This window comes from Lipophrys pholis (genome assembly GCF_963383615.2).
Source record: "Lipophrys pholis genome assembly, chromosome: 1".
NCBI lineage: Eukaryota > Metazoa > Chordata > Actinopteri > Blenniiformes > Blenniidae > Lipophrys > Lipophrys pholis.
This window is the reverse complement of record NC_137635.1, coordinates 5,551,203-5,562,053: the sequence shown is the minus strand read 5'-3', so window position 1 is coordinate 5,562,053 and position 10,851 is coordinate 5,551,203. Positions and strand designations below refer to the sequence as shown.

The 10,851-nt window shown below is 42.7% G+C and overlaps 1 protein-coding gene across 1 annotated transcript in view; it reads right to left on the bottom strand.

The window, feature by feature from the left end:
- afap1l2 (actin filament associated protein 1-like 2) overlaps window positions 1-10,851 on the bottom strand; it is a 36,907-nt gene that overhangs the window by 501 nt on the left and 25,555 nt on the right. Inside the window, exons 5-18 of the mRNA XM_080458277.1 lie at window positions 10,196-10,307; window positions 8,448-8,659; window positions 7,915-8,094; window positions 7,736-7,822; window positions 6,051-6,135; window positions 5,873-5,977; window positions 5,585-5,796; window positions 3,440-3,585; window positions 3,259-3,370; window positions 2,894-3,148; window positions 2,487-2,784; window positions 1,156-1,329; window positions 880-1,067; window positions 27-194 (exon numbers count right to left, since the gene is read on the bottom strand). Coding sequence (XP_080314403.1) covers window positions 27-194; window positions 880-1,067; window positions 1,156-1,329; window positions 2,487-2,784; window positions 2,894-3,148; window positions 3,259-3,370; window positions 3,440-3,585; window positions 5,585-5,796; window positions 5,873-5,977; window positions 6,051-6,135; window positions 7,736-7,822; window positions 7,915-8,094; window positions 8,448-8,659; window positions 10,196-10,307 — 2,334 coding nt within the window. The remainder of the gene's footprint in view (window positions 1-26; window positions 195-879; window positions 1,068-1,155; window positions 1,330-2,486; window positions 2,785-2,893; window positions 3,149-3,258; window positions 3,371-3,439; window positions 3,586-5,584; window positions 5,797-5,872; window positions 5,978-6,050; window positions 6,136-7,735; window positions 7,823-7,914; window positions 8,095-8,447; window positions 8,660-10,195; window positions 10,308-10,851) is intronic.

The window sequence follows — 10,851 nt, the reverse complement described above, 5'->3', positions numbered from 1 at the left end:
CCTGGTGATCAGACCGACAGCCTCACCTTGGCTTTCTGCAAGACGTTGCCTTTAGTGGTCATGATGGAGGCCGGCCTGTTTTTCAGAGAGGAGGCGGAGTTGACCGGAGAACTCGTGTCTGCACCGCTGCTGGACGGCTGGGGAGGTGATGAAGACGATGATACTTGGGGATTTGGCAGCGTCGTTGCCTTAACCTGAGGGTAAAATGCAGGTAAGTGGTTTCTTCAGCATCAAGGATTATTAAGTATATTTGATACAAAAAAACATGTTGGTGTATTAAGGTCGACAATATTGTGTATTTTCAGTGTCTTTAATTTTGCAAACAGGATTTGTTGAAGCAAAATAATAATCAGCGTCTAAAGGCCAAAAAGGATCAATGTTTGTTTTTATAATTATTTCCACACCATAACTCAGATATGGAAGAATGAGGGAGTTACATAAGTTGAGTTACTTTTGATCGAATACTGATCTGATTTTACACATTATGCCTATATATATATATATATATGTATTTCTTTTTTTGGCTAATTTTGACTTCAGGATATTTATATGTGGCTTCCAACTGAGCTTTTCATCAAAAGTAATTGTTTTTACATGCACTTGTTCAATTTGTTTACCATTAAGAGAATGGTAAACAAATAGAAACAAAGCCATATGATACGATGCTAAATATATATGGACATATACTAGATGTATGGAAAATATATAAAATCAATTGGAAATAATGTGTAGAAGTACATTGTGCAGGATTTATTTTCTCCCCAAAAAATTCAGAAATATCTTCCGTGGACGACGGGTGCTACCATCTCAACATGCAGTCCTTATTTGGACTGAAAACAAAAGAGATTTGAATTTCTATATCAGAATAAGCAAACCAACCATCTGTGCTTCCTGGAGGCTGCTGTCCAGTGTGGTTCCCAGTGTGAAAGGCCCTGCCTCCACTTTCTTCAGACTCTCTTTCACCTCCACCAGCCGGAGCTCCACCTCCACCCTGCGGCGCTCCGCCTCTCGACACGCCTCCTCCCTCTGCCTCAGACGGGCTTCTAAGGACGCCTGCTGCCTGGGATCTGGAGACATCAGGGCGTCCGTCAGCCCCGCTCGCCTGCTTCAAGGCTGACCACGGCGGTCATGTACCACGGCGGAGCACGGACGTACCTTGGCAGGCGCCGAGCTCCTCTTTGGTCTCCCTCCTCTCCTTCTTCAGGTTGGCCAGGCTGCTCCTCACCTCCTCCCTCTCTTTCTCCAGACGATCGCGCTCGTCGATGTAGCGCCGCAGGTCCGCCTCTGTGCGGTTCTTGCCCAGTTTCCCCTCGACTGCACTGGAACACCCTGAAAATAGCACTTATAATTTTAGTTTCACCACGAGGGAGACGGAAGGCGGCGCGAACGCAGGGCCTGTGGTGTACCTGGGAGGCCTCCGGGATGATGTGAGCAGAATTCTTTAAAAAAGCGGTTAGTTAGTGACTCCCTACTATCAAGTCAACAAAGTGATAATATATACAATATTGTAATCGGTGTGATTTCAGGAAAGCTTCAAGGTCCCACATTATAAAGTTTTTCTCCAATTTCACGACAGTGTCAGAGGACCAACAACGCTGTATTCAACATGTATTTCTCCAAATCCAGCCTCGATTCTGAATTTCTATAAGTCTCTCTGATCAGTGTTGCCAGATTGGGTGGTTTTCCAGGAGCGTGTTTGTTTTCCCATTTTTCGTCATGTAGTGCAGTTGTGTGTTTATGGCAAGGTCTTTAATATGCATGAGTTTTTACAACGGTCGAGATTCGGGCTGGCTTTTATCGAGGTGAGCAGGTTTTACGTTGTGTTTCAGCTGGAAACAGCGACTCGGATCTGGCAACACCGGAAAAACTTCTCGGCACCATGCATTAATGTTTAACGCTATGTAGCTGCTGTTGTGGTTTTTGATATTCTACTGAATTTATCTCGTATATCAGTAATCTTTGTAAGTTTTTATCTACCTGAGGGAGGGTGAAAGCGAGTATCCACTACCAGAGGGAGGGGTTATTTCCCCCAATGATGTCATGAAGGGAAAATATAAGAATCGCCTGTACACATTTGCGAAATAGTGTAACGAGCAAGTGAGGGAGATGACAGACTTTCTTCACTTCTGGGGTCTCATACACAGGCTATGGGGACACATATTAGAAATCCATTAGAAAGGGAATTTTGCATAATATGGGACTTTTAAAGTTGAAACATATTGAAATGGACAAGTGAATGATATTGCCTGTTTGAATTTATATGTTCTGTACCATACTAAATGCACTGACAGAAATAAAACAAAGAAAGAAAGCTAAAAACTCATCAAAACACACTAATTCAAATACAAGTTGCCCAGTTGTGCAGTTGGCTGCAGTAAATACAGATGAGCACTAGAGGGAGCCATAGTAACAGTATACAAAAAGGCTCAACTCATACAGGCGTCTTTGAAAAGAATATAGTGAACCCACCAAAGTGATCTTCTTACCTAGGACATGAGCTTTGGGCCGTGGAGGTTGTGGACTTTGAGGCTGCACAGCAGCAGGCTGAGTTATCGGGCTCTTATTGATCTGTCCAGCAGAGGAGTTGATTGGCTGCGGGAGTCCCAGGCTGGTCTTCTTGGGCGTCTCCTGGCTTTGAGAAGGAGCCTTGGCGGCCTGAGTTTGCAGCTGTGTCTGGGTAGGAGTCGGGGGTTGTTCTTGCTCTGGTTTACTCGGAGCATGACTCGAACTTGTCCCATTGAGGGAAGGTGTTGACTCCGGCTCAGTGTGGTTTGTTGAAATGACCTGAAATTAATCAAATATTGAGTTGAGCTGAAAGTCACAGGCTGAATTTAGTCGAATACATTTGTTTGTTGAAGGGATCCATCAGCTATGAAATACAATTACTATCCACCTCGTGAGTTTGACAGGAAGAGTCTTTGTGCTCCTCTGCGTGTGTCGTGGAATGCGTGGAAGTCTCTTTGGTGGGGGGAGTTTTAACCCCAGGGGATGTGTGGAGGAAGGAGCGCAAAGGGACGAGGTCCAAGTAAACCCTGTTCTCCATGTCCGCCTCTGTGCTGGAAGGCTCCTTGGCATCTTGTGAGGATGTTTCGTTGTGTTCCTGGAGATTGTTCTCCTCACAGTTTGGCAGGCTGGCGTCTTCAGCATCCTGTGTAACAAGGGGAGGTCAAAAGATAGGCGGTGGCCAAATGTGGAAATAAAAGTGGAACTAAACTTTGAGGAACAATAGAGCAACTATGCAGTCCTTGGACGTCTCACCTCCGGATCGGCGATCGACGCCACGTCGTCATACAGCTCCTCGGAGTCGTGAGGAATGGAAGGTGGCGTTTCTATATAAGTGTTCGGCTCCGAATATCTCCTCTGCATCAAGCTGAGGGAAACAAACAAGGACTCATGAATGGTGTTTCCGCAGGGACCCTTCAAAACGGGCGGAACTCACTATAAGGACGTTTTTGCAGCGTTGACGATGCAGGAGATCCTCTCGGCGTTGACGTAGTCGTACGTCAGTTCTTCGGGGTCCGTCTTGCTCCCCGTCTGCGACAGCAAGAGGCCGAGCCAGTGACCCATGTCTGCGGATGTTTTAGCCTGGGAGGGGGGAAGAGAAAGAACCAGAACACACACTCAGCAGAAATACTACGCTTTCGTTTGCAGCCTCAAGGTTATTAAGCACTTAACACACCACTTTAATACTGTGCAAACCAATAATATAAAAACCTAATTCGTCACCCATAATGTACAAATACTGTAGAAACAAACTTTTGGGGAATTCTATGTAAATAAACATGTTGCTTTCATTTATATTTCACGTGCATCTCACACTAATATTCAAAAATGATCTAACATACAGGGTAAAAATAGCTAAAACAGCTGGAATTTAAAAAAAACTAACTGATAAAATAGTACTCAATACTACTCAAAATAATACTATAGCAACAACAGCTAAAATGGCTAAAATAACAAAAAAAAAAGTTCAAATTGCTCATATAGCTAAAAAAGTTCTAACCAGAATGATATACACAGTGACTAGAAATGGAAAACATGGCTAAAATAACAAACAAAAATTAAAACAAATAAAAAGATAAAATAACAAATGGCTAAAGTGGGAAAAATCCATGAAAATAAAGATGAAAATTGGCAAACATTTGCTACAAGAGCAAAACAAATTCAAAGTTTTGAGGCTCCAGATGAATTTTATTTGGGGGGAAATCACAGAAAACACCTCTTTTTAACTATTTAGATAACATAATTGATTGTGTCTGAAATGTCCAGATGAGTAGATTTTAAATCCATCTTGCAGAAACGTCAAAAACTAAAACACACAAAAACATTGAAAGGTGGAGAATGTGATCGCACGATTGTGTCTGAGAAGCCTCTAAAAGAAAAACATGGAATTCCTTTGGCTATGACCAAATATCCAGTGCAGCTGGGTGGTACTGGAAGACTAATGAAAAAAGGGTGTAGCGTTACTCCACGGAATCCCAGATCTTCCCCACCCTGCCCTACACACACACACACACACACACACACACACACACACTTATACAGCCTTACTTGTGGGGTCACGCGGTGACATAATGCATTTAATCTTAATAATTATCTGGGTCAAATAAACTTGAATTCTGACTTTAACTTATTCCTTCCTAAGTCCCAAAAACGGCACGTCCTGACTCATTAAAAGACATTTGATCTCCTTCGTTTTAGTCTCGAGTGTCTGGACCCCAAAAACCAGGTTAAACCAAACACGCACACGCCGCTCTTTCTCTGTAGTCGTATGTTACACTTTGTCTGATGTCAGCAGAAAATGAGCTTTCAAAAAGCAGCCGCCCGTTTTCCCTCTCTCTCTCTCTTTTTGAGAAGCGCTGATCTGATATGTGTTTCTGCGTTTCCACACGTTTCACCTCGTTTGGTTTCTCAGCTTTCAACGACACAACCCTGGACATCTCGTCCACGACACACTTTGTTTTTTGTCGTTATTGATTTGAAGGATCATTAAGTATATTTGACACAAAAACATGCTTGTGTATTAAGATTTTTAGCGTCTTTGATTTGGTAAACGGAGGATTTGTTGGAGCGAAATAATAATCAACTTGATTATGAGTCTAATTCTTCTTCTGAAGTTAAATTCTTTTTTTTAAATTGGATCAATGTTTGTTTTTCATAGTTATTTCCCCATATTTCCACACCATAACTCAGATGTTGTAGAATGAGGGAGTTATATAATAAGTTGAGTGAATTTCGATCTAAAACTGATCTGATTTTACACATTAGGCCAATATTTATTGCAAATTTTGACTTCAGGATATTTATATGCGGCTTCCAACTGAGCTTTTCATCAAAAATGTATTTACATGCACTTGTTTGATTTGTTTACCATGAAGAGAATCAAAGCCATATGATACTATACTAAATATATATAGACATATACTAGATATATGAAGGAAATATCAACTAGAAATAAACAATGTGTAAAAGTTCACTGCACGGGATTTATGTTCTCGTCCCACAACCCTCCGCAGGGGTTCAGGACGTCCATTGAGAAGGTGGAAGAGGAAAAGCAAAGTGTAGGATGAAGCGGGTGGTTGACCTCCAAGGCGGCCAGCTGCGTTCCGTCCATGTGGATCCTGAAGGAGTAGAGGCGCTCGGGGCTGGGGTCGGGCAGAACGCTGCAGCCCTCCAGGGTCACGGCCGGCTGGCTCACTTTGTTCTTGCCCTTGTCCTGGTAGAACCACAGTTGTCCGTTCTTGATGAGGCACCAGCAGGTCCGCCACTGGCTGTTCACCAGCACGTTGAGGTAGCCTGAGGGAGGAGACGAGGGAAGACTGAGACTCTGGTCGACTCTGAATTCCAGATGCATTGACACCGTTTGACTTGCCTGACGTGTCCACACATTTCTCCGGGCTCTCCAGCGAGGAGGGTTTCTTCTTGCCGATGTTCATGAGGTTGCTGAACTTCAAGCCAGCGCCGTACCTTTTCTTTACTGCGGTGGAGAGATGACTTCTTTTTAAAGAAGAAGGTTAAACGAAGACATAAAGCGTCACGACGCGACTCACCATCTTTGATTTCGGGAGTCTCGGCGTGGCCGTCGGTGCTGCTGCCGCTCTCCGAGGCGCCCGAGTGTCTCTCACTCAGCTCCCCCTGTGAGTTCACATCTTCCTTTTTAGTCATTTGTAAATGTTTATTGAAGCTATGGATTCTCACAGTATTTGACAGGCCCATCACAGAGTTTAAAGGGGACATATCATGCTAAATCCACTTTTTTAGCCCTTAAATGCATGTTGTTGTATATTTAGAGTGTTTAGAAGTACAGAAAAGTTCAAAGTAGTCTCTTCAGGTGCTCCGTTGATATCTTTATATTCTGTTTTGGTCATATTTTGCGATCGGTTTCGATTTTTCTATTCTCTATTACGTTTTTTGAACAATGACGTCACAGTATTCTCAGCGGAACTGCCAAATTAGGACATCGACATTTCGAGCAATCCGCCATTTTTGTTTCTCGCTGCGATTTTGTAGTCCAACCGAAGTTATGAGAGGATAAGTCGAAATGTTCGGTTGTTGGATGTAGTAACCCACAAGCGTCGTTACACCATCTCCCAGCATCAGAACCTTTTCGAAGTGCCTGGTTGAGTTTTATTTTTCACAGAAATGTACCCACATCTGTGGGTAAGGTCATTTTTGTGTGCGCGAATCACTTCAAGAATGACTGCTTCAGCAACCTCTGCCAGTATAAAGAAGGATTTGCCGAAAGACTTGGTCTGATTGAGCGGTCAGTTCCTTCTATCTATGGAGACGACGAACAGAGCACTTCGGTAAGCTGTATAAAACGCTAAAAAGTGTGATGAGAAGACGTCCCTGTCATTGTTTTGTTAGCATTAGCAGTTGCACCGTCTTCATATGTTAGCGCTGTGTGCTCGTTTTAGATTATAATGTAACTTCTGTGTTAAATAGTCGTTGTAATACAGGCAGTATTGTAGTAGTGGGCATGGATGGAGAAGTTAGTGTAAATATAGTAACACACCATTGCGTTACATCCATATGAAGACGTTGTTCTGTAGGTGCATCATCGTCATTTTCATCTCGCTCCGCCGGGTCTGACTCTGGCTCCAACATGTATGGCTGGATGGACAAATCTTCCCTTGTTGACATTTTGTAAATAATGTGTGAATATAAAGTTTCTGCGCCGCTAGATAATTGTATCTGTTCTATCAAACTACAAAGATGGCCGAACAGGGTGTAGTTGAACCAAGTGTCACCTCTGCAACCTGGAGAGGAGGCGGGGTATGAAGTGTCTCATTTGCATTTGAAGAGACCGCCCCAAAACGAGTTGCTCTCAGAAGCACATCAGAAAAGGAGTTGAAAAGGGGCCTGTGGAGCTCTAATAATGAGGAATTCAGACCCAAGCATTGCAGTTCCGCGTTGTATAGACCACAACTGTATGATTTATATGTAAAAAGGAAGGATTTAAAAGCATGATATGTCTCCTTTAAAGCACCTCAATTCTTCACTGCAGATGCTTTTTGCAGTTTTGTTGTTTAAACAAAGTAAAGTTTCGAGCTTCACTGCTCAGATTGGAACTTTTAATCTAATACCAGAATCCGTTGATGACGAGTTGACAATTGATTTTTTTTAGTCATTCCAACCCTAACGTTCCTCACGCTGTGCTTTATCTAATGCTCTCTGGCGCCCCCCGGAGGAGGGAAACCTCCTCTCTTGGTAAGTGAATAATTTTGACGTTCACCTTAGTACAGATGAGCCTTGGCGAGTCGGACGCTGAGTGTTGAGGGTCACAGTTTTCAGGTGGTTTGGGGCTGATCTCTTGAATAACCTAAGCAGCAACAAGACATGCATGTCATTACTTTTATTTAAAATAAATAATAATTTTAAGTAGATGATTGAGAAGTGCTGTGAATCTGTCACCTTCAGCCACTGCTCAATCTGCTCTTTGCTCTGCAGGCCCAGCACGATGGCCTCGCCTCCCACCGGGATGATCTTCAGCTTGTGCTCTTTCCTCTTCAGCTGCTTCTCCTTGTAGGTCACACTGCAGCCCAGCAGGCTGACGTCCAGCAGGGGGGTCTGCTCCTTGGAGCTCTTATAGCACTGACAGGGAGACACAACCGGTGCCATGAGTAACCAATGGAGAAAAAATGGAGGTCGATCTCCCCCCCCCCCCCCTCCAACATGACCATTTTATGTCATTTTGGAAAACATTATGATTAATCCAATCACACTTCATCTATAAAGCATATTTAAAGAGTGCTGTACAAAGAATAAAAATAATAAATCAAAGATAAACAATTCAATAAAAAACAAACTAAAAGGGATAAAAACATGCACGCCATCGTCACTACCATGATGCAATGCAGAAGCTTGTATGTGACCATCGTTAATCGAGGTGGATGCATGCATCCACTAACTGCACCTTCTTTCTGAAACACTTTTCCTTCACCCACCAGCAGACGATGGTCTTTAATGACACACAGCTGTTTGGCCCACTGGCCGAGCCACTTCTTCCTCCACAGGAAGGCGCAGATGCGAGCGTCCTTCATCAGCTCGATCGACGCCTCGGCCGACGGCCACTGGTGCTGCGCCGACGGCGACTTCCCCCGGGTCACCTCCTCCTCGTCGTAGGATTCGTACGAGCTGCTGACGGCCTCGCCGTCATCTGAGGAGCGGGAAACCCAAGAGGCGGTGAGCACAGCGTTGCCGGGGCGACGGGAGACGATCAGTGAAAGCATGAACAAATGAGGTTAATGTCTGATTTCCTGTTTCTCAAGCAATTAATCGGATAAATTTGATGGGTGACAAGGAGGTGAAGAACACGTATTTTATGATGAAAGGGTTGTCCTTGCTGTGGAAAGGTTCTGGACATGCCGGCCATGCTGGTCGATGGACTCATTTTTTGGGACATGCCGGTTTCTTTCTTATTTTGGCGCAACAAACACACAAACACACGGGTCCGAGCTACCCCTGGTAATAACAGCATAGACCACACTGTCCGAGCTGTGCACTCGTATCCACGGCCCCGAGGGGAGGCCGCAACAGTCCACATCTACAAAACGTCAAAAAAGAGAGGAGGAAGAGGAAGAGGAGGACAGTACCAACATTGGAAAGTGGAAAATCACATCAAAAAAAACTTCATCCTTGTTCTTCTATTATCATGAGGGAAAATATAACGAGTAAAAATGCCACTTTAACTATTAACATTTAGACTATTTGAAATAAGTTATATTGACTGATTATGATTTTAATTTATTGTTGCAAATATCCCAATTCAGAATAAATACTTGCAGATATTTCAATGTGTTTAACCCTTCGGCCCCTAAAGGTCATTTTTGTCTGTTTTGACTATACCTTCATATTTCACAATTTAAAAAAAAAACTGTTTAACTTTACGGTTTTTCTTTTTTTTTTAGCACAACCTCACCTATGTGATTGTACAATTATTCATTTTGACATACTGGATGAACACACTGTACCTAAAATCGCAAGCAAACAAAAAAAAACAAATGGAAGAAAATATCTTAAAAATGTATTTAGAGACACAAGCATGTTTCTTTTCTTAGTTTCACAACTTAGAAAACATATTAGATTAATTGGTTTCACAAACCAATGCAGAAATTCATCAAAAAATATATACATAAAAACAACTTGTATACAATTGTATAAAGTCACAGTTTTATTATTATTATTATCATTTATTTTACCGTCATATTTTACAAATTTAAAGCTGCTAAAACCTGAATTTCTGGTATCATGTTATTTTATTCCATCACTGTTGAGAAACTGTATTAATTTGAGCTTTTAAAATAACATACTTCCTGCAGATCAACGTGTAAACAATGTGTACTCAATCAAGTTGAACTACTCTTTCCAAAGATTTCCAATAGCTCGTGTTCGAATATGGAATTTTGTTAAAAAACAACTAGTAGAAAGTAACAGATCAGCTTATAGTGGTAATAAACATGGAGCTTATTGATCAGCTAAAATAAACATCAAAGTTGATTCAAATATTCACCAGTGATTTACAAAAATGTACCTTTTTGTGTAATAAATGGTAAACAAACCATTTATCATCATAAGATGTTAATAAGTAAAGGTTTTGTGTGAGTATTACGGCACAAGGTAGACGATCAGTCTGACAGTTCTTCTGCTGGGTCTAGGAAACAGAAGAAATCTTCCACTGGGTGAGAACTCTTACCGTTAACAGTCTCTTCATAGGGCTGAGCTTCCTCATAGTAACTCTCTGTGGCGTTTATACAGGCTGGAGATGGAAGGACAGGGAAAGGGAACGGCTCTCGATTCACCGCGCCCTGGCCGATCAGACAAAGATGAGGTAGAGAGGACAGAGTTAACTAAATAAATACATGGAATATGATATATAAAACTCAACATTCTATCCGTTCTGTTTTCTAACTACTGTCCGTATTGCTTTTATACGAGGGAGCCTTCAGGAGGTCCAGCTCAGGAACACACACACTCATTCACACACACACACACGTAAACATGTGTCATCCCTTCAGGCTGAACATGTGGTTCGTCTGTCACTTCAGGAGTAAGTCGGGAATTCCTCGTGTAACCAATCCTCGTCTGACCCTGCGCACACGGGAGTAACATGTTTGCCAGACGTGTATAACAGACGTGTGTGTGGGCACATGTATGATGATGGAAAATAGTGTGTGTGTGTGTGTGGGGGGGGGGGGGGGGGGTCTGTGTGTGTGCGTGCGTGTGTGTGTGCGCGTGTGGGCTCAGTGGCTTTCCTGAAATCAGCCTGGCTTCACTTTAGTTTTTTACCACACAGGAGATGACAAAAAAAAAAAAAAAGAAAGAGACATTTTGGGGCAGACAGTCTACCTA